At 38.5% G+C, this 27,698-nt stretch overlaps 1 protein-coding gene across 2 annotated transcripts; it reads left to right on the forward strand.

Moving 5' to 3' along the window:
- On the forward strand, positions 1-27,550 carry LOC112557139 (fatty acid synthase-like). Of its 2 annotated transcripts, none has more exons than XM_025226797.1 (33): positions 1-224; positions 2,684-2,938; positions 3,089-3,241; positions 3,672-3,845; positions 4,945-5,145; positions 6,122-6,244; positions 6,441-6,671; positions 6,805-7,009; positions 8,232-8,472; positions 9,508-9,735; positions 10,236-10,425; positions 10,766-10,995; positions 11,796-12,097; positions 12,511-12,737; positions 13,882-14,037; positions 14,244-14,513; positions 14,639-14,818; positions 15,446-15,810; positions 16,125-16,817; positions 17,529-17,716; positions 18,587-18,738; positions 19,247-19,557; positions 20,136-20,493; positions 21,101-21,223; positions 21,376-21,599; positions 21,806-22,156; positions 23,049-23,295; positions 23,571-23,816; positions 24,077-24,436; positions 24,532-24,650; positions 24,970-25,245; positions 25,426-25,689; positions 26,370-27,550. In XM_025226797.1, the coding sequence occupies exons 2-33, from the start codon at positions 2,695-2,697 to the stop codon at positions 26,484-26,486; spliced, it is 7,749 nt and encodes a 2,582-aa protein (XP_025082582.1). In that variant the 5' UTR covers positions 1-224; positions 2,684-2,694; the 3' UTR covers positions 26,487-27,550. The 2 variants fall into 2 exon arrangements, with proteins under 2 accessions (XP_025082582.1, XP_025082589.1); XM_025226804.1 differs by lacking the exon at positions 1-224 and adding an exon at positions 1,356-1,612.
- Positions 27,551-27,698: the final 148 nt, after the last annotated feature.

Consider the following 27,698-nt stretch of genomic DNA (forward strand, 5'->3'; position numbering starts at 1 on the left):
CGGGCGAGTTGCGCGTATAGCACACCCTCCTTGTTTGACACGACACGAGACGACCACGCGTTAGTGTTATTTGTGAACTACTTCCCCATTGGCTGAAGCCCGCATGAGCCCACATCAGATGATTTCGGTTGTCGCACGAGTTCCATACATTCATTACAGGTTCAGAAATATCAGAGAAAAACCATATCAGGTTTAGCCGATCATCAACGAACATCGCTAGTCAGGTAAGTGTTTCTGGGACGCCGTTCTCTATTTGTCTGCCGCTTTGTAGCCAGATGACAATATATTTTTTTTTCATCCGAAAAGACAGGCCGGTTATCGTGTGGACTTTGCCCCGAATGTTGCTATTTATAAAACACCTTGCCGATGTTGAGGGCATCTTTGAATCGTCTACAAGTGTAGATGGCATCATGGTAACCAGTCATATGAAATTCAACATACTTGGCAGAATAAAGCCATGAGAGATAACTTGAAAATTTTTAAGATAGAAGGGTGCTTGTTTTTAACTTCGTGATCCGGAAATACAAAAGATTCAGTCGTAGAACGAGCAGATTGTGTCGCTATGAATTAAGAATGTCACGTTTGATCTCTTACCGTGCTTTTCTTTCCTATTGCCACGGATTTACAGTACAACATTGCTATCACACGTAAAGAAAAATGAAATTTGAATGATAAAAATTAAAATGTCATGCTGGAAATGTTTTAATGTTGATGCATTTATTTGTAACTATTTCAAATATGGATATTGTTGAAATGTCTACAGAGCTCAATCTTAGTCATTTTCCAAACTATCAGAACAGTGTACTAAAAGGACCATCATTATGATTTTGCAGAAATCCTCTCGTATAGCGACAAAACCTGAAGGTTGGGTGGTGGTGGTGGTGATCTTGATCTTGTAGCTATAGATGAGCTGTCACAAAACATGAATCAGTTTTATTCGAACAATTCAAGCTGAGAAATAATAAATAATTCATTTTAATTTTATTGACATTTCTTGGTTTGATTACAAGGGACAAAACACGAAGCTGGTCATCTTGTTTCGATCGTCTGCAGGAATTTTTATACTAAGAAATGCATCGAATGTGATTTTTTTTTTTTTTCGAGGCCGCTAGCATCGATGATATTGTTAGAATTGATAATGACCGCCAACTGAATAATGTATTACGTATCCGGAAGCAACGCTCTTAATTTGTCGCGAATCCCATGGACTTTGAATCACAACTTTTTCCCCATGTGCTTATCAACAAAGCCTTAAACCATTTCAGGGATGCGACTTTTGGTGTATCCTGCATACTAAAGAAAGCTGACAAGGGTGCACGGGGAAGGAGACTGTGGGAGGGGGGTGGTCCACGTGCAGCTCAAGAAATCCGCAAGGCAGCGTATTGTATGCGGTCCTCTTTATCTTTTCCACGTTGTCTGAGCCCCTCCTACTTCATAAAAAGGAGGCGGTGGCTGTGCCAGCATCCATTTCTCAGTGGTGGTGGTAGCGGTTCACAGGCAGTGGACAAGACATAGCACATCTTCGTCGAAGTTAATAGTCGCTGTACTGCAGATCGCAGGGAGCTTGTCAGTTGACTAGGCGCATGTAGCTGGCTTCTTTACTGGTTCTCAAGTACTAATCACATTTCTTTCTTTTTCTACAGATTTACACTATTATTCATTAAATTAGTAGCTTTCATTTTGTCTGGTAGAGGAGCAGCGTTTCACTTGCCTATGTTTAGAGTGAAATATATTAGCAACAATCTGCGCATTTTGAACCAAGGTCTGTATTTTAATGTGTGAATCATTGATGATAGCAAAGGTAAAATGTAATATTTAACTCATGCATTTTGGATATTGTAGCCATAGTAATTAACTGTTAGTAGACCTGTTTAAATGTCTGACTGGTAATCAAGTACGGTGTCTAGTCTTTTTGTGCCAATATCTTTGCATAGTGCAATTGGTCCAATGCTAATTCAAATCAAATTAGGGCAGAACTTAGTACCAATAGTATGTCATGGGTCAGTCCTATTGAAGAGGGGAGCAAGGTTTGGGTTTGATCGATTGTGTTGCTAATGAACTAGGTGAGGGATATTTTAGTTTCATTGCATTGGTTTATATTAGCAGCGGGTGTGGAGTTATGCTGTTGATTAACTGCCAGCAGAAGTTTCAGTAGTACATCTTAGGTATTTTATTGAACCGTAGGAGCAAGGTTTGGGTATCATCCATTGTTTATATGGGAGTTCAGAGTGGAGTAAGGTACCATGATTTGCCTTAATGTACTGGGTTATAGGTTTTTTTAAAAAAAAATTGGTTAAAAAGTGTCCCATATCAGTGATGTCACAGCATCTGCTTAGCTCCACCTGATGGTATGGGTGGTCCAGTGTAGCAATGGTTAGGCCTGTCACAGTGAGGGCTGGCTGACCTGGGTTCACCTGTCTTCTCAGGCATGCTGTTCTTTCTCTGTATGTGGCATACAGTTTTAGTGCTGGATTTTTTGGTTAGATTATCATTTTGCTTGCAGCGACTTTTTGCGGTGAGCATTGCACTTCTCATTACTAGTAGTCTGCTTATACTAAAAGACAAAACTTGTGCTTTACTCCTTAATGAACTCTTGAAAAGTCCTGTCCCTTGAATTAAACCTTGACTATATCTCAATGTCCAACAGACTATCCATTCAGATTTGGCTAACTTTTGTTTTCAGAGCACTAGAAAATGCCGGCTCGTATCATGGATGAAGTGTTGAATGAACAGAGTGCACAGGAGGAGTCATTACTGCAACAGCAGAGTGCACAAAATGGAAGTGAAAGCAACTTTTGCTCCTACAATGTGAGTGTGGATGTTGTTATTTCTGGAATTTCTGGTCGTCTACCAGAATCTGACAACATTGAAGAATTTCGTCAACATTTAATGTTGGGCGAGGACATGGTCACAGAAGACAATCGACGCTGGGAACCAGGTTAGAGATCCCATATTTACATATGCAGAGAAAAATGAATGATTGCTCATTTCTTGATTTTTGGTTTAGTTTCCATTATTTTGTAGCTTAGTGGCTGAGTAGATGAAACATTGGCATGGCATTTAACATCTGTTCCATTTCTATGTGCAGGCCTGCTTGGGCTTCCAAGACGCAATGGCAAATTGAAGGATTTAAGCAAGTTTGATGCAGCATTTTTTGGTGTTTCACCAAAACAGGCAGAAACCATGGACCCACAGCAAAGATTACTACTTGAAACAGCTTATGAATGTATTGTGGATGCAGGTAGTTCACTTTCACTAGTAGCTGGCCACATTTAGAGCAATGAGGAAAATTTGTTAATTGCACATTTTTTTTTTACTTTAGCCAAAATAATGACCATGTAATTGATCAGATCAGGGAGTTATAATTTGCTGGCCTTACAACCTCAGCAGGGGTTTAAAGGCTGATGTCTACCGTCCGGACGGAAGCGAATGGTATCACCCATGTGAGGGAAGGTAGGAGTACACGTGGTGCGGACTGCTATCAGCCAGTCGTCTCCAATTACTACCTGGACAAAAGGCGGGGTGGACATCACAGGCACCGCCGACTAGCCTGGCAATAAAACGTACAGCACCGTGTACTCCTATCTTCCCTCACACGGGCGAAGCCATTTCAAAACGCCCACCAGGACATTGGCCTTTAAGTCAACCAAATGTATTGGATGTTTTGGCAGGTGTCAACCCACAAACCTTGAAAGGCACAAAAACTGGTGTCTTTATTGGATCTAGCTTTTCTGAAGCTGCAGAGGCATGGAGCTCAAATTCTGAGAAGATGATTGGTTATGCAATGACAGGCTGCTGCAGAGCCATGTTTGCCAATCGACTTTCATTTTTTTTTGACTTGAAAGGTGGGTCAGCCAGGTTTTTTTTTTTTAATCAAAACAATCATTACTTTTTTGTCAAATGAGAATGCAATATTAACTGAACTGTTGTTGGACTAAATGAATACATTAATTAAAGAAATTACATCAGATAAAATGATGAACACCATGTCTTTCAACCTGTTTGCATTTTGGAATTTTTTGTTTTTGTCACTTTGTGAAGCATGCTATTTTTTGCTTCATAATCCAGCACAAAGCTATATGCAAGCTTACCTGTTTGAGATGTGTATAAAAGATATAATAAACTTCATTTTTGAACAGAGGTCTGGGTAATTTTTAAAGTTTTGTTTGTGCAAAGCCTGACTTTAGATTATTGTTAGACTAAGGGGCTGCTAATCCTGCACTGTAGAGTGATGGCAGAGTGACAAGAACAATCAAAACAAAAACAATTCTGCTCTTGTCATGAAGTGAATTAACATTTTAGGTATCCAAGAGTTAGAGACTGTGTTTTGAACTTGCTAGGGCAGATGTTTAGTAAAATACAAAGACTGCAGAAACTCTCCAGAACTGCTGACAGAATTTAACAAAGAGTTGAAGGTGTTAGGGAATTGAAGGGTACAGTTATGAAGAGAACGGTGTCCAGTCACTTAATCCCCAGACACTTCATCCCCTAGACTTTTAATCCCCAGACACTTCATCCCCAGACACTTCATCCCCAGACACTTAATCCCCGACACTTCATCCCCAACACTCAAGAACAATTTTCATATCATATTGTTGAAGAACATTAAATTTACTAGCTTATATGAACTTTAACTAATGTTGTTGATGTTCAAATGACGTTGAAGTTAAAAGCATGATTTGAATTTGAATTTCAATTAAATTTTTCGCTGACTTCATAATTTTTATAGTTAAGGATTTAGTTTAGGGATTAAGTGTCTGGGGATGAAGTGTCTGGGGATTAAAAGTCTAGGGGATGAAGTGTCGGGGATGAAGTGTCTGGGGATTAAGTGACTGGGAACCGAAGAGAACAAGCTGGATAAAGTTTACGCAAAAGGATGAAATGCCTTTTTATACTGAATGTGCTGTTATGCAGTATCTGATTACTGTAAACTATAATACACAGGTCCCAGCTATACTGTAGATACTGCCTGTTCCTCAAGTCTGCTGGCCTTAGACCTTGCCTTACACAGCATACGCATGGGTCAGTGTGATGCTGCCCTTGTTGGTGGATGTGGACTGCTTTTAAAGCCAGCTTCATCCTTGCAATTCTTGCAGCTGAATATGCTTTCACCTGATGGAATGTGTAAATCCTTCGATGCTTCAGGTATTGTGAATCATGCAAATTTAACTTTTGGTTTATAAAAGATTAAAAAAATATGGATGTCACCTCAAAAACTTAATGCAATGGTTGAAAAAAATAAGGCACACGTAAGGCCAGATTGCACTAAGGCAATGTTATACAGGACTAAATTGATTTATTAAAATATTGCTCATATAATTGCTGAATGTGTAGTCTGTAGACATTAATTGTTTAGTTTGTTTTTTTTTTTTGTTTTTTTTTTATATATATCTTTGAAAAATGAATAACTTGTTGATGTTATAGTCTTAAAGGAAAGTTAAAAAAAAACCCAACTAAATTGCTTAGATATGTGCCCTATTCAGACAGCCATTCAAAAGCAAAACTCCATTCCAAATAAAAAAAAATCCATGTATCACAAACCATCAATAGAATACAGCAGGTTGGAAAGCAGTTGAAATATATGCCTGCATACATCATTTGTTGTCACTGTGTCAGTATATTGTAAGCTAATAATGGATTGCTGCAGGTTAGGGTATTTTTTGCCATATGATTGATTGATCAATGCAAATCAATTCTTTATGGAAATTTGAATAATGGCATTGATTAGGTTTTTTGAATTAAAAAAAAATCTATTAATAAAGTATTTTAAGCTGGAGCAGATACATGCTCTATTTTGTCTCTGTTTTGTTGATTATAATGTAGTGATCTTGCGATTATTGCTATCATGTGAAATAACTGTTTAGAACATTTACAGGTTACTTGCTTGAAGGAAAAGTGGCCATTAGATTTGATCTAAGCTTCTAATTTTTAATTAGGTAACTATACTTAAAGGTCTTTAAGAATTAAAATTTTCATTTGCAATTATGGTGTCTATTCATTTTGATGTCAATGGCTTTACTAGTATAAATATATCAAGAACAAAACATTGCTGAATTATACAATATAAGATTGTCATGATTTCATTTTAACATATTAAAAACAAATGTGTTATTTGACGCAGGCAATGGATACTGCCGAAGTGAAGCTGTGGTGATGGTGCTGCTTCAGAAATCTTCAGATGCAAAGCGCATTTACTCAACTGTTGTACACTCAGGGAATAATGCTGATGGAAACAAGGAGCAGGGTGTGTATGCTTGCTTGTTACATACATGTGTACATGTTTGGTGAATACATATTTAAGTGCAAGTTGATAAGAATACATTTATGCACAGATACATTCTGGACAAGACTTTAAAAATTAGGATGTGTGAGGGGAATATTCTATTTAAGTGAAAATATACACTTTATTTACATTGTATGGAAATATTTTTTACCTATAGGTATTACATTTCCATCTGGAGAAATACAGAAGCAGTTGCTGAAACAGGTATATGCAGATGCAGGCGTTGATCCAGCCAAAGTTGCTTATGTGGAGGCTCATGGTACTGGTACAAAAGCCGGAGATCCGCAAGAAGTGAATGGGATTTGTGATATCTTTTGCAAAGGTCGCCAGGGGCCACTGCTCATTGGTTCAACGAAGTCAAACATGGGTCACCCAGAACCTGCATCAGGTATGATCTTGCAGTTTGTGTATTTTATTAATGTTTAAAAAACAGTAACATGATCTGACAGTTATCTGAGAGCCTGTTTTTCTGTAGCATGTCCTTTTATCAGTCTAGATCTGCTTGGTTGATTTTGTTACAGGTTTAGCAGCAGTTGCCAAGGTGATTATTGCCATGGAAGATGGCATGATACCACCCAACCTGCATTATGAAAATCCCAATCCTGACATACCAGGGTTACTAGACGGTCGATTGGCTGTGGTGACCCATAGGGCACGCTGGGATGGAGGTTATGTTGGCATCAATTCTTTTGGTTTCGGAGGTGCCAATGTGCATGTTATCCTCAAGTAAGTTTTTGAGAAGTAGCTTAATGTTTTTTTTTCTCTGCTCTACTTTTTTTTAACAGCACATGGTAAGAAATCTGTTTTAAGCAGCGTGTTAGACATATTTATCATTTGGCTATTTTGAGACAAACTTTCCACACAAAAAAATGAAAGCAAATGCTATTGGATCTGTTTCTAATAAAATATTGAAATGTTTTGCATTTTCCACGGACTGTCTTGTGGTGCAACAGTTAGCACTATACCCAGTACTCTGAGGATTGGGTGGTCTGGTACACTTTCTCAATCTGTGTTTGGCTCCTGCTGCTCCAGGACCAGCTGCTTTGCCACAATGCAGCCTTAGTTTCTGGCTTGGCTTAAAGCACCATCTGCCCCCAAAAAGTAGCAAACAGATAACACCAAAGTGGTTAGATGACAACAAAGAATTAAAGAGTGAGCAGAATGAATGGATCATTTAATTATTAATCATTTTTCCTAAAGGAGTGGGTCTTGAGGCTGCATTTGAAAACTTTGAATGTTGACGTAGTTTAAAGAGAAAGAGCAAGGAATTCCAAATGGTGGGTCCAAAGAAGGAGCAAGAGTGTCAAATTTCTGGTCTGATTCATGGTCCAGCGAGATGGGCAACACGAGCAGATTGAAGAGATTCACTTGGGTGGTAAATTCTCAGTAATGCAGGCAGATGCTCTGGGACAAGGCTATGAAGACCAGTTACAGTGCAGTGATTTTGTAATTCATTCAAACTCAAATTGGTAACCTGAGGAAGTTCACGTAGGAGGGCAGTGTAGTATGGTCTGCTTGTTGCCTATGGAAGACATACAAATGGCCTTCTGAGCCCTTGGAAGTTTGAGTGGGCAGTTGAGAAGATTGATGTGTAAAAATTGCAGTAATCTTAACATAAAGGGAGACATCAGTTTTTGTTGGCAGAAACTGGTGGAATGGGTTGGGACTGATCTTGCAAAGTCAAAGAAGTCTTGCAAATAACATTGATGTCAGATTTATGAGACAGCAATGCTTCAATGACAGCAGATTCCTGGTGGTCTGGGAAAGAAAGAATTTTCCCTCCAGATAAAGTAAACGTAGTAGTAGCACATCTATTTGCAAAGACCATTGGAACAACTGTTTTGTCATTCATTTTCTGCTTTACAGTACATGCATCTGTTATGGGGTGTATACTTGCCGTAACTGAGAAGCTTATTGCACGATAAGAGCATTTTGTATTGTTTTGTAGGTCAAATGAACAGCAACGAACAGCACCCCATCCTGATGCCACCAGCTGCCGTCTGTTCACTTATGCAGGACGCACAGAGGAAGGTGTTAGACGGGTGTTTGAATTATTGCATCAACATCCAGACAATGTGGACCTACAGGCTTTACTTGCTGAGAGTTCTAACATGCCAGTCAATTCCCATCCCTATCGTGGCTACACTGTCTTAAATTCTCAGACAGAGCCTCGAGCTGATGTCATAGAAGTAAGGGTTCCTTTAGTTTAAATATGTGAATAGATATGTGTTTTGTGGATATATGGTCACTTAAGTTTTTGATATATAACCCTTTGAGCATGATAAGACATGATAGCCAGGGAAGCACTGGGAAGGTGATTTTCATTACTTTTATTGCAAAGTTCAAACTTTCGCCTTTCCAAAATTGTACAGTAGTACCTCTAGATACAAGTTTAATTCGTTCCACAACTGTGCTCACATGGGAAAAAACTCATATAAAAACTATTTTTCCCATATAAAATAAAGGAAATAGGATTAAAACGTTTCAATCATCACACAACAACACAATTTATATGTAAATATATATGTAAATACAATATGATATCTAGTACAGTATAGTAAATTTTAATGGCACAATAATATAAATATACATAATAAAGTAATGAAATAAGGATCTGGTCCTTCTGTTTCAAAATTGTACATATCTTAGATGTACTATGACTGTACTCGCGGGCAATGTCCACTACCCTAACACCCTACTCAAACTTTTTGATGATCCCGTGTTTCTGTTTCGTGGTCATCGTGCTTTTTCTATTCAACACTGTCCCTGGCACTCACATTCTTAGGCCCCATGATTACATAGCATGTGATTCACAGCACAAAACTTGAGAAAAAAAAAAGCTTGGAAAACAGCACACACCTGCAGGCATGAAAAATTATCTGAAACAGACTGAGGGACAACAGTGGTGTTGGTTGGCAGGACAGGCAGCACGAGCAAGAGTTGCCAAGCACTTTACCCTATGACAAAAATAACACAAGCTCGTATGTCCTGTTTCCACTTGTAAGAAAAAAATTTCCTGGAATGTCTCATATCTTGATTTACTCGTATATTGGATCACTTGTATGTAGAGGTCTTGTATAGGTTTCTTGGTCTGATGTTTAGCTGAGAGCAGTAATAATAAAAAACAAATTTCACCCATTGTCCTCTTCAATTATTAGCCAGTCTTTGTAATACTTCTACTTTTTCTGCAGTGCATAAAGTAAACTTTTTTTTTTTAAATACAGAAAACAGCAGAGAAGCGTCCTGTGTGGTTTGTATGTTCTGGAATGGGCACGCAATGGGTTGGAATGTGTCGTCGCATGATGGACCTTCCCCTTTTCCATAACTCAATTATGAAGGCTGATGCAATTCTGAGATCTGTTGGCTTCAACTTGTATGATGTGCTCATGAGTGCAGATGAGCAGACGTTTGAAGATCCAGTAAATTCATTCACTGGCATTACATCCACCCAGGTTAGCATTTGCATGTTCAGATTAGTTTACAGGTCTTTGGTAAAGTCACAGTGGAATTATTTGCTGAAATAGGAGAATCATTGGTAAGTTATAGAACACAGTATTTTGTAGGTCTCTTGACTCTTCAGTTGGATGATTCACCACTTGCCTCTCATTACATCCCTCAATGTAAAAAGCGTCAAGACAAAATTTTGTCAGCACTGAAGATTTGCTAAATTTACAGCTCTTTTTTACTGTTGTGATTGATACTTATTAATTTAGATGTCTAGAAGTTACCATTAGACAAATTTCTCCCCCAGATTTCTAGTAGGAACTCTTTCCCATGCTAATATAAGTGTTAAAGGGTAATCAGAGTGCACAGTAGTCTTTTAATGACTTGTCTCTTTTTTTTATTGGCAATGCGATTTTTGTGATAGTAAATCGACATTATCGTTCGTTGAAATCGTAGGCAATTCAGAAGATAACAAGAAAAACAGGGAGCATTTTACTTTTATCTACAGGTTGCTATACTTGATGTGCTGAAACATGTTGGCATAGTGCCAGATGGTCTCCTGGGTCATTCCACAGGTGAAATAGCCTGTGGATATGCAGATGGTTGCATGACACGAGAGGAGACCCTGCTGGCAGCCTACTGGCGAGGGAGATGTGTGAGGGATGGAAATTTGCCTCTTGGGGCCATGGCTGCTGTTGGTTAGTCATCTTTTCTTGGTGTGCAGATATGGAGAGGCTGGGAAATTAACAAAATCACTTTTTGTATGCATGGGAAATATGTAAATTTCAGAATTTTGCTTTTAGCTAGAAATAGACCCAATCTAAAAGGTTAACTACAAGGTTAATGTATAATTTAAACGCATAAATACTTGCTCTGGTTGTCATCAGAGTGAATATGGCTAATATTGACAGCCTAGTTATTAAAAGTGCTTTTGTTTGAAATAAATCCTCTATGTGCAGCATTACTTTCATTTTATATTTGTTGCTCTTGGAGACTTTGCATGACTTAATTTTCAAGGTTCTTCATGTACTGTTTTAGGATTGACTTGGAAAGAGGCCCATGCCCAGTGCCCTCCTGGTGTGATACCAGCATGTCATAATGCTGAGGAAACTGTTACCATCTCTGGACCAGCAGAAACTGTCAACAATTTTGTGGCTGAGTTGCAGGCTAAAGGGGTATTTGCCCGTGAAGTCAAGACAGCCGGTGTGGCTTTTCATTCCTACTTTATGAAGGCTGTTGCCCCAGAACTCAAGAAGAGACTTGAAGAGGTATATATAATACTTTGAAGTGCCAACCAGATGTTAGTTGGGTTTATGGCTTGGCATCAGCTTAACATTCTTACCTTTTGTGTCCACATCAGTAGACATAAGTTGCCTGCTGAAGCTAAAGACTGGATTAGATTACTGGGTGTGATAAAAGTATTCTCATTACAGTGTAGCAACTGATGTCAAATCTTCAAAACCATTAATTTACTGTCACTGCAGTATGCCCAAAATTGCATGATTGATATGTCTACGAGTGCATTATTTTATGTGTGGACATAAGCCTGAACCAAGCCATTAGTGTCCTGTTGGGGTGGTATTTTCCATTCCAGTGTATGTCATTCTTTTGTGTGCTGTAAGAGATATCTTTGATAATAGAAGTTGGAGAAGAATGAATGCTTAGTTCCTCTTGGTTCTTTATTTGCAAAAGGATGGCTCTTTCCACCTCTCTGTACTTAAGACAGTTACCATTTTGCACGGAGTCTCACATTCTAACATAAAGATGCTTTGAACCATGTTAGAGTGTAAGACTTGATTAAACATTATCTGCTGTATTTTACTCACAGCAACAGAAATGTTCAGTTTAGGAGCTTAATTAGTGGAATAAAAGAACTCTTTTAAATCAATTCTTTGGGATTACACCAAAGGATGCCAACATTTTCTGCTTTTATTTTTAAAGTTAAAGCGACAACTTCAGAATGCTGTACTTAGAGCAGGATCATTGGCACACACCTTTAGAAGAGAGGTGTCTTAGATCCATTAACTCATAACCATGACAACATGAATAGTTTTAATTGATGTTTTAGGTGATTGTGCCCAAACCACGCAGCAAACGATGGATCAGCACATCTCTGGTTGAAACAGAATGGGATTCAGATATTGCAAAGACTGCAGGGGCTGAATATCACGTAAACAATATGGTTTCACCAGTGTTGTTTCAAGAGGGCTTACGGCACATACCACCCAATGCTTTTGTCATCGAGGTCGCACCACACTGCCTTCTGCAGGCCATTCTGAAACGCAGTCTTGGCCCAGATGCGCGGTTTGTGGGCCTTATGAAGAAGGGACACCCAGACAATCTTCACTTTTTCCTTTCCAATCTGGGCAGGTCAGTTTAAGCACACTTTTCTAAAGATGTAGTGCCAAGAAGAGAAACTTGTGGAACTGTAGAATTTTATTATGTACTCAGAAACAAGCATAAATCTGGAATACAAATATCAAAATTTGTTAGTGGTATTGTCATGTAGCATAATGGTTAGTGTTGCTAGATTTTAGAGCAGACAATTTCTGGTTCAAGGCTTTTTCATGTGACTTCTGTCTGTCATTCAAATTGAACAACTTAATTCCATCCTGTAAGGCCAAGTAGCCTTTAATACCCATGGCTATTTATATGTAAGGCACATTATAAGTAGATCCTTTTTCAGATGCGATTCTTAGAAAGTGTATTTGTGAAAATATACTTGGTATTGATATGAAATGTCATCTATTTGTGCTGTTTATATAATTTATTTTGAATGGCAGATGTTTCATCAGTGGAGCTGCTGTTGACACAATGAGTCTTGTATCACCAGTGGCATTTCCTGTGCCACGGGGAACTCCCATGATATCACCACTTGTGCAGTGGGATCACAGTGACACTTGGGCTGTGCCTAAGCCTGAAGACTTTGTGAGTGGAGGCTCAGGCCGGCTAACAGATGCCATGTATGAAGTGACCTTGGCAACAGACTCAGAGGACAAGTATATTGAAGGTTGAAATTTGATTTTTGAATATGAAGAGAAAAATAGATTCCATTGAATAGATTCCAAGAACACTGCACCCATTTATTACTTTTCTGGATGGTTGGTGTAAAGAGCATATAAAATTATGTTTTAAGTCTTGCATCACATTTATATATTTGCCAGCTACGGTATTTTCATAGGCTTGTGGATGCGCCCACTCTTGCACCCTGTAGCAATGTTTAATCACATGAGGTAGAATTTCTTTTGTAAAATACATTTAGTCATACAAATTCTTGTGTTTCTTAAGGGAAAAAAAATTGATCACACTACTGCTCTGCATTCCTCGAAGTGAAGGGTCGGGGGGAGTAGGTGTTTTATGTTGTCACAACTAAAGCTACATCATAGCAAAGCAGTCAGCCCTGTAAACAGATGCCACATGCAGAGAAAGAACAGGGTGCACAAGACAAGATCCTCAAACTGGACTCTACAATTGGTTTATGTTCCTCTTTTGTCTGTGATGCACTCACCTGGAGAAAACTGTATTCCATTTTTGCAAGAAACAACTTTGTTTTAAAACTTCTGAAATCTGGTGCACCTGCCGTGGGGGGTGTGTGTGTGTGTGGGGAAGGTGTATACGTTGTCATGAATATATTAGCATGCCAAAAAACTTGGAAGTATTCCATTTCAATGTGTGGAAAACACAGTCCCAGACTTAATTTTAGATCAGCCATAAGTTAAGCTTATGATGGGGATGCATAGTTAAAGATTTATTAATTAATAACTTTAGATGCCACTTTTCATGAGCAGGTAAAAAAGCTATTAAAAATAGGTGTATTTTGTACCAAACCTGCAGCAGAAGTTTATGTTGAAATCAAGAAATTGCTGTGGTTGCTGCTTTATCATTTGCATTAGCCTGTCATCTAAAAGAGTACTGTTCTTTAATAAATTTTTTTGTACTGTAATGTGTCTTCAAAAATTCTGCCTGTTCATATAGTGAACTAAGCTTCTTACCTTGACGCTCCCTTATTTCATTCCCTTTGCTTCAATAATCACACTACTTATTTAGCTTAAGATGAAGAGGCTGATCACAATAAAAAAAATGTACACTGATCATAATCCATGTACAAGTGATAGGTCTTGATCTTTCATGGAATCATTTCTTTTAATTCACAGGTCACATGATTGATGGGAGAGTTTTATACCCTGCAGCTGGCTACCTTGTTCTGGCGTGGCGCACACTGGCTCGCCTCAGAGGAACTGTGTACCAGCAGCTGCCAGTAGTCTTTGAAAATGTCAACATTCATCGGGCAACAATCATGCCTTCCTCTGGTAAAGCTTGTAAAAGATACTTCATATAGTTATGAGACTAGATTAAGAATTGTACAAGTCATATTTGGTTTTAATTGTTTTTCATTTCTTATTTAAGTTTTAAGTCATTCAGTTAAAAAGAAAAAATTGGCATTGAAATGAACTACTGAATTTAGATCTCCTGTAATCGCTGTTTTCATTGAAGATGGTTTTCTATCATTTGACAGGCAGTGTGACCTTCCATGTAAGTATCATGGAAGCAACAGGGGACTTTGAGATCATAGAGAGTGGTGGCCTTGTTGCAACTGGCAAGATCTTGGTTGCAACAGACTCAGTTAGCCTAGTCAGAGACATGCCTTTCAAGGAGCATGACGTGGGCAGCAGTGGAGATTCTCTTGATCTAGAGCTTACTTGTGCAGATATCTACAAGGAGCTGCGTCTAAGGGGTTATGACTATGGACCAACATTTCAAGGAATTCTCAGTGCCTCCAGCACAGGTGATTTTGGTAGCAAGTGTTAAGCCATATTTTTGTAGTGGTTGGCATGCTTGACAGTAGCATTTACAGGTTCGTCAGTCCATTATTTAAGGGCTGTTAAGATTACTCGCACATTTATTTTGCAGGAGAGGATGGAAAGCTTGAATGGAATGGGAGATGGGTTGTCTTTGTAGATCTTATGCTACAAATTCAAGTGCTTGGGCATTCTGGCAGCATGCTACGTCTGCCCACTCGCATCACGCGCTTGGAAATAAATCCTACTATCCATGAGGAGTTTGCCAAACCATTTGATGACACCAGAAAGGGTAGGTAATTGCATCATAGCAGACATCCTTTTTCTTGTTTGTTTTGTTGTAAAGATTGCATAAATTGAGTGTAAGATACTGTATCCTTAAATCTGGATAAATACACCCTTGCATTCTCAAGATACATGCCTACGCACATGCACAAAAAGAGGTAACTGGCTTGGTCATTGGGTGAGGCCTTCACAACATAAGCATCTACAATTCTGACATCTGTATTATTTGACCTTTCTTAGTTGGGTTGAGTTTTAGTTGAAAAAAACCCCAGCTGTATTGGTTTTGCCGTTGCTTTTAAATCTTAACGACCATTCCCCACCTGACCAGTAGGCATGTGCTATTTCTTGGTCACGATAAAAGTTCAGGATGTCGTATCCTTTTCTGTTTCAGTTTTCCCTTTTTTTCCCCACCTTCCACCTTTATTTTCTGTATTCTCGGTTCTCTTCCCTGAAAGTTTAAGTGGTGTTATTGTTTTCAATATTTAGAGATGCCTATACTATATATTCATAACTGAGTAACAGTACTCGTGTGTTGTGTATAATGGTCTACATAATTTGATTTTATGTTGAATTTGCAGTTGTCTGTTATTTGATTGTGTGCTTGTAATGGTCTTTAATTTGATTGTTGTGACAGCCATTCCTGTGGTGGTGGATCCATGGCAGAACATAGTAGTTGCTGGTGGTGTTGTGCTGCAAGGTCTTCATGCTGCTGTAGCCCCTCGCCGCAGCCAACAGTCTCCTCCAGTGCTGGAACAATTCACATTTGTGCCATACTTAGATGGTAGACTTGACAGTTCTATTGCAGTTACTCTAGAAGGGTATGCTTCAGATGTGACAGCATATGCCATTCAGGGACTGAAGAGTTTACACAATGGAAAAGAATATATCTGCAACTCTAACCTTCTGACAGTGGCCTTAGATCAACTCAGTAGTAGGAGAACTCTGTCTCAGGATTCCATTTCAGAATACTTGACCTCTGATGGACATGGTCTTATGAAGGTATGAAGCAACCACCAGTTTTTATTGCATATTTTCTTGGATACATAAAGAATGAGTATAGTATTGTTTGAGTGGCCTGTGCATAACTAATTAAACATCAACATTGCAGGTTACAATTTCTTGAACTATGCCTCTGTCACTTAATCTTTTGCATCTTGGTTGTTGCCAGGTCTTTGTAGAACCCATTTATTTGCATAATTCATTTTTGTATTTTCTCAAAACTAGGCAGATCTTTTGTTTTGCCATTAGTAATGTGATCCTACTGTGATTTTAAAAAGAACTTAAAAGCTTATGAACTGCTGATATGTTCACAGGTTTTACATAAGATTGCTACCACAAGCACAAATTCAGTTTTCATTGACAATGTGAACCAGATTCTAAAAGATTTTCAAAAGGACTTGATCTCTGATCCTCTTCTTTCATCTCTAACTGATGTCCATACTTTGAGGCCATTCCTGGATGTGGTTTTAGAAAATACTCTGACTTCCAAGCTCAGTGTGTGCGAATTAGAAGCAAACAGCAGTGCCATCTATCGTCATGTGATCAAACAAATGGCTGATCAGCCGAAGCTGCACATTAAGACAGTAGTTGCGGATGCAACACTTCCAGAAGGCAATGACTTTGATTCTCTGGACATAACACCCACTGCATGGGATTTTAGTAAGGAGACCACAGGTTTGGGAAAGTTCCACCTTGTGGTGCTGAATAATATTCTTCATCGGCAGCCTAATGCTGTTAGTGCTTTACAGAAAGCTATTGAGCTTGTGGAGGATGGCGGTTTTCTGATGGTTCAAGAGGTGACTCAGAACTTCCCCATCTTTTTGATGCTGGAGAGTCTTCACAGAGAGTTGCCTGTACAAGATGCAGAAAATGATACAGCATATGGGTGCTACAGAACAGCGGCAGCCTGGAATAATTTGTTTGGCAAGACAGGGCTGGAAGTGGTCATGCAGGCATCTGATGACTTTCTCTCCTCTATGTTCTTGCTCCGCCGCAAAGTTACCGAGGTAAGTTAACTCTTTCCTAAAGTTTTATGTCTGCAAAAGCAAACTTTTTCACTGGTTTGTGCCTGTTTTGCACACTGTAATGCACACAGGGTAGTGTCACAAAAAGCTTCTTGCTATGTAAATGAATGAATGAATTAATAGGGGAAGGAATTTTTAGGAATCATTTTACTATGAATTTCCTTAGGGAGCTAAAGTGTCAACCAGTCAGATATTTTGTTGTATTTGAAAGTAGGAAATGAGACAACCACCATGTTTGAGACAGTTGCCGGTTACACAATTTGACTCAAAAGCAAAAAATTATAAGAAAATAGTAAGTAATATTTGTTCAGTGTATATTCCAATGAAATATTTTATTGTTTGGCACTTTCTTTTTTGTATATGTTGTATAAATATTTTGTAAATTTATGCCTTGTGCCGTACATGACAGCTCTGCTCTGTACCATCTTTCATTTAATAATAATAAGTCATCGCTTGTATAGCGCCTTATTCTGGCCTGTAAACAGCTAAAGGCGCTTTACAAATGACGGAAGGAATGAGTTAATGTATGTTGCTAAAGTATGATTATTTTTTATGCTTTGTTTTGATTGTTACCCACCTAACTGTCTTGAAAAAGTTCAGGTCTTGAGACTTGCAGAAGTGGTGAGTGAAACAGATGTTTTTTTTTTGCTGCAAGAAGCTACAAGAATATAATATATGCCATGTTTTCCTCAGACGTCTGGCCACACAATTCTGACAGTTGACAGTTTGGACTATAACTGGGTAGAGAGTCTTAAACAACAACTGGAGGAGTGCCAAAGTCAACCTAACAAGAAGATTTGGCTGCTGGCAAAGACACCTTGTAATGGGGTGGTAGGAATGCTGAACTGTCTGCGGCAGGAGACTGGTGGAAACAGGCTCAGGTCAGTGCAGCAATCTACCTCTGACAGGTAGCAGTACGTCAGTTTACACAGCTGTAAAAATAAACGTGATGTAATCAGAGAGGACACCAAGAGCGACCACTTAGGTGGAAAAGGGATGCTGCGCTGACCCAGATGTGTCTGCAGCCATGCCCACCTTTGACAAGTATCAGCGAAGTTGATTCTCTTTGGTATCAGTGTTCAAAAAGTATGAATGTGTGCGTGTCTGATTGTGTCTCTGTGGCAGTACACAATTGTCGGAACAAAGGCACAGCATGCCCGAATAAGCGACATTTACTCATCTAAAAGGAGGGTGGCCTGATTTCAAGCTCTTGTATAGCAGTGGTCGCTCTTGGTATCCTCTTTGGTGTACTGTTGCCATTTACTCAATCTGAAAAGTGGACTTTTAAAAGCTGCTTCAAACATTTAAAAAAAAAAAGATCACTAATGAAAGGGAACTTGATGGTTTAAATGTGCAAGGGTTACATCAAGTTGTGAACACTTGCTTTTTACCATTAGGTAATGGTGCAGTAAAAAAATAAAAAAAAGTCCAGATTTACTCAAGTTTATTAAAAAAAATATATAAAATTGGTTAACAAAAAAACCTCTAAAATATCGCTATTGCCTAGTTAATTAACAACATTCAAGTGCATACCCCTCACCACATTGTTCAATCTGCTCAGCCCCACTTCCCTTTGGGATTTTACCTTAACATACATCCATTCCACCCTAGTAACAAATTTTTACTCAGTGTAGTAGCACACATTTGGACCGAGCACTTTTGACAAATGGTAGTAAAGGGGTGATTTCTGATCCATGAGAAGTGGCAGCGAATGTGTTTGGTGATACTGTTTTTTTTATTGTGTCGTACAGATGTATTCTATTCAGTAATTTGAAGTCGTCCGAAGTACCTGACATGTCTGAGTCAAGTCAAGAGTTTCTGAGTCTGATTCAGAAAGATATGGCTGTGAATGTGTACAGAGATGGTCAGTGGGGTTCCTTCAGGCACATTCCCATCAGGACAGGTAAATGAGAGGAAATGGTAGAATTTCAGTATTATTTCCTCAGAAATTGCATGGCTGTTTGTCAGTATATTTCTTATCTTGGAAATATTAAATGATCTTCTACTTGGAATACTACATATAAATGAAATTATGATGTACTTTGTGAAGTATTTTCAACAACAGCACATTTTAGAAAAAAAAATAAAACATCATGATAGTAAATGTATTATGTAAAAGGTCTTTTAAACAATTTCTGAAACCCTTTTTATTCAATTTTTAATTATATCCAAGGCAAAAAAATGTTAAGCTGTCATGGAGAAATGTTCTTTAGATGTAGCTTACGAAATCTAAGCACTAAGCATACAACTCGTGTAACTGAGCACACCATCAATTTCAAGCTGAATTGTGGCAAATAACCACTATTGTCTTTAACTAACATACCATTTATCATAAGTCTGAGTGTCATCTCAGCTGAGTATGTCATGATTGTGTTGAAGAAAAGTGTCATCAATGTAGAAATTGTTTTCAGATATTACATGTCAGCTGAAGGCATGTGAGCATGCCTATGTCAATGTGCTGACCAGAGGAGATCTGTCGAGTCTGCATTGGGTTGAGTCTCCTCTCAAATACTTCGACAAAACCTCCTCAGCAAATGGCAACCTAGAACTGTGCAGTGTGTACTACACAGCGCTCAACTTCCGTGATGTTATGCTGGCAACAGGAAAGCTTCCTCCAGATGCCATCCCTGGAGATCTTGCAGCTCAGGATTGCATCCTCGGCATGGAATTCTCTGGAAGGGATACAAGTGGCAACAGAGTGATGGGTCTTCTGCCTGCCAAGGTGATAATTTTGAGAATGGTAGACTATAAGTTACACTAAGGTAATTTGTAAAAATGTCCAGTCCATGGTGAAAGGCAGGTAAACATTAGATGAAGAAAGAAAAATACCATTGACATTGATCCTTAATTTTTATTAATTTTTTTGTAATGGTCAGCTTCTGATAAACAAATGAACAACCAAACACTGAAACATGATATGCAATTACCTAGCTTCCTGCATCAGTTTTTTTTTTAATAGGTAGTGGTTTTGGTCCTCGGTCAGTCCACTTTAAATGCACTTGCTTATCACCCTGCTTTTTTATATATAACTTGTAGCATGTTAAACAACTCCAGCAAATACAACTGTAAATATTTGTAGTGAATAAACTTAAAATGGCTGACATTAAATAGCTTGCTGAATATGCTTGTATTTTGTTTAGTAAAAGCTCTATTTTTGCACTTCTCTTTGCCCACTATGGTAGCATGTCAAGTCTTAACACAAAAAATTAAATTGTTGCTTCTAAAAGTATGAACAAATATTTTTGAGAAGCATTGCATTTACCAGAGTCCTTGAGATCGTTCCTAATATCTGTGGTGCAGGGAATGGCTACAACAGTGGATGTGTCAAAACAGTTCCTGTGGAAGGTTCCTGAGTCGTGGTCACTGGCAGATGCTGCCACAGTCCCTGTGGTGTATTGTACAGCCTATTATGCCCTCGTCATTCGTGGTCGTATTCGACGGGGTGATAGAGTCCTTATCCACTCTGGCAGTGGGGGAGTAGGACAAGCAGCTATTTCTATTGCTCTGGATGCTGGCTGCGAGGTTTTCACCACAGTGGGTTCACAAGAAAAACGTGAGATCCTGAAGCAAGTTTTTCCACAACTAAAAGATGACCACTTTGGTAATTCAAGAGACCTCAGTTTTGAGCGTGATTTTCTCAGGACCACAAAAGGAAAAGGTATAAAATATGTTAGCGTTTTGGGAGTCCTGCCTTTATCTTAACAAAAATAAGCCCGCAGAGACAGGTTACAAAACCCCCATAAAAGTTACCCTCCCACCCTCACGTTCCCTCAACTCCTCCTCTGTCCTTTAAATTGATGCACTAACGACGCTAGAATGCTTCCACTGGTACTAAAAAGGAACTTGCTAGCTATAGGAGTCAGCATATAATATTGCATTATCTGCAGAGCTTGTATGAATGCATTTTGATGCATTAGAACTCTTTGACTCTTACTATGTGGGATGAGGGGAGGGGTAGGGTGCTCTGCTACTTTGTTTTGGGTTGTGTTAAAATATTTGCTGAATAATAAAGCTAAAGCATGTAAACAGAAAAAGCATGGCAAGATTGATAGAGATAAGAAATTATGTGAATTTCATTAGTATGCTGTATGAGTAGTAAACTTGTTTGTGGATTACTGAAAAACCAGCAGCTTTAATACTGATAGTCTGGTGTCATGCCAGATGATATGAATGTGTCATCATTGCTAATATGGAAACACAAAGCTTTAGAAGAGGCATCAAAATGGGTAGCTGGTGTTGTAAAGGTTGCTGTGATGTTTTGGCAGGTATGGATGTGGTGCTCAACTCCCTTTCAGAGGAAAAACTGCAGGCTAGCCTCCGATTGCTTGCTCAGCATGGACGGTTTTTGGAAATTGGAAAGTTTGACTTGTCAAACAACACTGCTCTTGGTAAGCTGTTGTATATGTTTTGTTGGTCTTTACACAGAAGGTTTTTTTTTTCTTATTTGATACATTTACATCTTCAACAATGTATCGACTTTGTTGCAATGCATTTGCCTATCATTGACTGATATATTGTTTGGCATTGGCTTTGAATGCAGGCATGTCCCTGTTCCTGAAAAATGTCAGTTTTCATGGAATTCTGCTGGATGCCTTGTTCACGGAAGACAATGCTGATTGGATGGAAGTGTCACACCTGATGCAGCGTGGGATGGAAAGAGGAACTGTGAGACCTCTTCATGCAACTGTATTTGATCACACCCAGGTTGAAAATGCTTTCCGTTTCATGGCGCAAGGCAAACACACAGGAAAAGTGCTCATTAAGGTAAGATGTGGGATGCTGTACACCAGGAGCATATAGCAACACTTTTATCAGCATCCACTGATTTCCTTATCACTGTATTATTTCACATAATCTTTTGTACTTGTGAGCCAGTTTTGAGTTTTATAGCTTCTGTTCAGATCACAAGTACTGCACCTAAGAACTGCAGTCTAGATAGGTAAAACTAATTTCATGAATAATACTGACAGGTAAGACCAGAAGAGACCAGCAAGACCATCCAGCCAGCCTCAGTGTCCATTTCTGCCATTGCACGAGCTGCCTGTCACCCAGAAAAGACTTACATCATAACAGGTGGAACTGGTGGCTTTGGTCTGGAGCTGGCACAGTGGCTAGTGGACCGCGGTGCCAAGAAACTTATTTTGACATCCAGAAGTGGCATCACCACAGGCTATCAGGCTCGTAAGCTTCGACGCTGGACACATGCTGGAGTTCATGCTAAAGTTTTAAAATTGGATGCTTCTAATGTACAACAGTGTCGGGAATTACTGCAAGAAGCTATCAGAATGGGACCTGCTGGTGCAGTCTTCAATTTGGCCATGGTGAGGATGACAATATTTGCTACTTTAATAAGCAAAAAGGATCATGAAACTATTTTTATTTTTATAGGAAGTTCTACATCAAGGCTTCAAGATTTTTATGGAATATTTAGGGGGAAAAAATTTGGCATTGTATTTCAGCACATTCACTTTCAATGACTGATCTTTTTGAAAGTACATAACAAAAGTGTCTCAATTTAAGAGTTTCTATTTTAGATTTGTAGGCCCTGGAATTAATGTAATACAGTCGAACTTCTGTAAATGGAAGCTTCAAGGGACCGATAAAAAATATCGAGTTATGGTAGGTTCAAGTTAAAGAAGTTCGTCGAAAAAAGAACATTTTGTTCACTGTGGACTTAGCTTTATGCATGTGCTCACGTATCATTGTTCACTGTAAAAATATCTGTTGTAAATGTCTGACGACCATTTCTGTTCATTTCTTTTAAAATAAACAAGTCCGTGACAGACAGTGAATGAAAAATGTTCCATCTTCATGCAAGTCGTCATTCAGCATGGTCCTTGTCTCCTTCAGGCTCGGAAGGAATAACCATTTTACACTTTCCGATGTATTTTCAAATGGTTTCAATATGCTGACCTACTTAAAATTATCTGAGTTGTGGAAGTTTTTGGCTAGGCCGATTCGAGCTACAGAAGTTAAACATGCATTACTTTAATGAATTAGCCAACCAATTGATGTTTGAAATTTGAGTTAGGTTAGAATTCGACTTCCAGAAGTTCTACTGAAGCAAGTTGTTTCCTCTAAATGTAGGAATAAATAGGGGTGGGGAAGGATGCTTTGTACTGTCAGGTAACTGTAGATAAACCTTAACATTTATTTAGATTTTAGCGTGTGTTTCTATGCTAATGTGAGTTTTTTTTAATTAAAACCCCCCAGGTTTTGCGAGATGGATTGTTTGAAAATCAGACAGTGGAAAACTTCAGAGTTGTAAGTGATCCCAAAGTGCAGGGCACGATCAACCTTGATGCATTGACCAGGGAAATGTGCAGCAGCTCACTTGATTGGTTTGTGACGTTCTCTTCAGTCTCATGTGGACGAGGCAATGCTGGACAAGCCAACTATGGTTTCGCCAATTCTGTCATGGAGAGAATATGCGAAAAGCGTGTAGTGGATGGTTTCCCTGGTAAACAAAATATTTTCATTAATGCTTGCCTTAGTTTTTTGGGTTTTTTTTTTTAAAAGCGCAAATCTTAATTTCTGGAAAATGTTAAAAAAGTTTTTATGAAAAAATTACTACTCATTTTTTGTGATTTCGTTTTATAGTCTACTTGCAGGAAGGAAGCCAGTGTTTGTTATATAGGAATTGCCATTGTGAAACACAGCATGCTAATTGTCTTAAGTTTATTTTATTCTAAACATTTGGCAGATTTTCTTCATTAAAGTGAAAAATGTTTGTAGGGCTGGCAGTGCAATGGGGTGCAATAGGTGATGTTGGTGTGGTTCTGGAAACAATGGGCAGCAATACCACTGTTGTTGGAGGGACTTTACCACAGCGAATTACATCATGCCTTGCTACGCTTGACCGCTTTCTCAACCAGACTGCTCCTGTGATGTCTTCGTATGTGCCTGCAGAGAAAGCAGCAGGCAAAAAAGACAAAAGTGGAGAGAAGCAAAGTCTTGTAGATGCTGTATCACACATCTTAGGTCAGTGCTGTTTGTGTAAACAGTGGGTTATTGGTCCTTGTAAGCACGTTGAAGAAAATGAGGAAGAGGTTTAAATCTTAGCTAAAGATAATTACAATCTTTTGATTATATGGAAAAGTCACAGATACTCAATGAGGTGTTCAGCAGAAATTTAAGATGTCTTTGGCTGTTTGCTGAATCATATATTCTAATGTTAGATATACAAGTCTTCAAAAGTAAATCATTATATAGTAGTATAATGAAGAGTGATCTGTTTACAGGTGTAAAGGATCCATCCAGCATTAATCCAGATACAACACTTGCTGATCTTGGTCTGGATTCTCTTATGGGCACAGAGATCCAGCAAGCCCTTGAGCGTGACTTTGACTTAACTCTATCCAGTCGTGAAATACGCCTACTTACCATGAAGAAGCTGAGAGAAATTGGCAGTGATGTCTCAGCTCCATCTGTCTCTGCAGCAAGCTCAAAAAAAGAAGATAGTGCTTCCAGCATCCAGATTGAAGACAGTGTTGAGTTTGTTCGTTATGACACCAGCCAATTGGTGCCTACAGTATGCATTGTCAAACTCAACAATATCAGCAATGACAAATCACCACTATTTATCGTTCACCCTATTGAAGGTGAGAAAACAAATAAGAAGTTTTCAATTTTTACTTTAGAATTGTTAACATGTGGCATATTATATGCATGAAACATATTATTTGTGTTTGTTCAGGTGTTACCTTGTGTCTGAAGACAGTGGCATCCTGTATGCAGTGCCCAGTGTATGGGATACAACGTGTAGCAGCAGCACCACTTTCTTCAGTGGAGGCCCTAGCTGGCTTTTATCTTCAGGTTAGCAGATTGTACAAGTTTTTCATCCTATTTTTTTTTTTAATAAAGTGTGCTCAGAATCTTCAAAGTCTATGATAAGTGGCCTGGAAAGTATAAAAGCAATGAAAACAGTTTTTCTAGATGTATAATTTTTTTTTTTTACACTGGAGAAACAGTAGCAACTGCCTTAATTTGTTTCAAAGGCTAAATTGTAGAATTCTGAACACAAATGCAGAATTTGTCTAGAAACATTAGTGTGTTTTGTGTTCATGTATATGTGTCATTATGTACATACATGTTGCATCCACTTGGTCAGTGGCCTTGTTTTCTTTCTATGCAGCAACTGATGCAAATAAAACCAGAAGGCCCATACCAGCTAGCTGGATATTCTTTTGGATGCTGTGTCGCATTTGAGATGGCACTTCAGCTACAAAAGGCCTTTCCACAGGACCCCAACATTGTAGAGCAATTGTTTATGCTGGATGGTTCTCACCAGTTTGTCAATGCCCATACTACATCATACCGCAAAAAGTTTTCATGCCAAGAAGGTCCTGAAGTGGAAACGGAGGTCTTGTGTGCTTTTATCAACCAGTTCATGTTTACATCTTATATACCAGTAAGTTTCTAGAGTTTACAGGGTTCTCTTAGTGTTTAATGTTAATAATGTACCATTATCTGTGTACAATTATCATTGTTTTCTCATTTATAACTTTGCTCACCGATACATACATAAGACACACAGATGTATATATGCAGACTAATAGAAGAGCTGACAGCATTCTTATATTTTCTTGAGGACTACTCTCAGCTTTCGAAGACACTGATGGGAGCACCAAACAGCAAAGAGAGGATGAATACAGCCTTGGATATTCTAATGTCCACCCAACAGTTCCCAGACCGTAAGGATATTGAAACAGCCATGAATGCCTTTTTTGGCATGTTGATTATTGGAGAGCAGTACAAACCTGCAGCTACATACAGTGGAGATATAACCCTACTTCGTGCCCGCTCACATACTTTAGGGTCAGACAGCCTTGCTGAGGACTACAACATTCATGAAGTATGTGGTTTAGCTTTAAGTCTGTATAACATTTATTTCATAATCCTGTAAATGATGATCTTCAAAAAATACTGTTAGCAAGTATTCTTTTCAATCATGGCAAACCCAGCATTTTAAACACTAAAATAAAAATACTACATAGTGAAATACACAAACCAAACAGACTACAAATTTATTGTGACAAAAGAAATATATATTTTGTTAAAATCACCATGCAGATTTGTATAGCACTTTTGTATGTGTGGGGGTGTGCATGTAAATACCACTTTGATAGTAAAATTGTCACCAATACAATGAGGATTAAATGTCCTGGGTTAAAATCTTGTCTCGAGCATGCTGTTCTGCATGTGGCACCTGTTTGAAAGGCTGGCTCTTTGTCGTAATATAGCTTTAGTTGCTTGCTCAGTGTAAACCACTATTCTCCACCACCACTACCACTCTTCATTAGCAAGATTTACTGGTAAAGCTAGCTTCAGAATACATCCTGTGTCTTGCACCTTTGTAAGGCATCATGTTGGGAATGTAGAACATAATTCGTACAATAGAGTTAAATTTTCATGTTACTAAAGATTAGAGTTGTGATGCTGATTGTTTCTCAAAAGGTTTGGGAGGTTCTTGGTACACTTCAGTTGTTTTTTTAACCCCCTAGTTTTTCAACACTGTTTGATTTCTGCGTGCAGGTATGTTGTGGAAAAGTGATCGTGGAGACAGTTGAAGGAGACCATGAAACATTTATTAAGGGAGAAAGTGCAAAAGTGGTTGCTAAGCTGTTGTCATCTGGCTGTGGCTGCAACTGAAGTTAAGCAGGTCACAAAAGGCCTTGGGCTGCAAAGACTAGTTTGAGAAAATAAATGCATAATTACCTCCCTCACCTTAACTAGTAACTGAACAATTTTAAGAGGAAATGAGAGTATTGCTTGTATTTAGTGGTGTTGGTATTTTGTGCTGATTTGATTTCTTTATGCCAACGATGTTTGTGTTCATTCCACTTTCAGCTGTGGATCTGACTTAATTTAAAATTCGCATCTCCATAGCCCATGCTTTGGTGTCAAGCAGACCCAAGGTAGTTTTTTTTTTTTTTGAAAGACTTGTCGCCATGTTCTTATAATACATCCAGTATTAGCTTCCTTCATTCACCCATTTCAAGTTCTGTTGAATGCTATCATTGATTTGACATTACTTGCTAGTCTAGTATATGTGTTTACATGCTTTTGTGTATAAGGATTATTGCCCAATCCTGCACAAAATCTGATGCCTCTGGGTCTGCACAACATTGGTGCAGTCTTGCAGACATTCCTTTTTGCAACGATGCATTTCATGGTGCCTGCTGCTTCTGTTCTCTTGCATGCTAATCAAAACCTGCATGTTATTTAAAAGCTCCTCATAGGATCAAAGCTGATGTTGCTGTTATATTGTAGCAAAGTCAGATTCTCCTGGCTTCATGTGAGTTTGGACCAAGAACAAATTCTGACCAGATTTTTATCAACATCACCGTATTTATCACTCAGTCTCATTGTTTAATTTTTGCGAGATGCAGACTTGTTTGAATGTAGTAAGTCTTCATGGTTTGATTTTCTAGTTTGCTAGTAACATCTGCCTCTGTATGAGTGTTTTGATGGTGAATAGACACATGCATGTTAGTAGGATGCATGTAGTGCAGACATGAATGCGTTTTTTTAAAACTATGCATCTGTTGCAGTTGTTTGCCCTTAAGTATGTTCAAGTGGATAATGCACAAACTTTGAGTACACATTACATAAAAGTACAGTTTATGAAAAACTACCTGCTTTCTGAACATTCCAGAGACGTGAACAGTAACCAACATAATGTTATCAAACTTAAATAAAAGTTCTGAAAGTAACGTGTTTATTCATTACAACCATCATTACCATTCATTGCACTTTTTATAAACGGGAAAAAACCCAGCATCCTATGCTTCATACAACACGTTAGTTTGATCAATGTCTGGATCATGCATGCTTGCACACAATGTTTCTTCTATTTTATTA

Source organism: Pomacea canaliculata, linkage group LG1, assembly GCF_003073045.1.
Source record: "Pomacea canaliculata isolate SZHN2017 linkage group LG1, ASM307304v1, whole genome shotgun sequence".
Classification (NCBI taxonomy): Eukaryota; Metazoa; Mollusca; class Gastropoda; order Architaenioglossa; family Ampullariidae; genus Pomacea; species Pomacea canaliculata.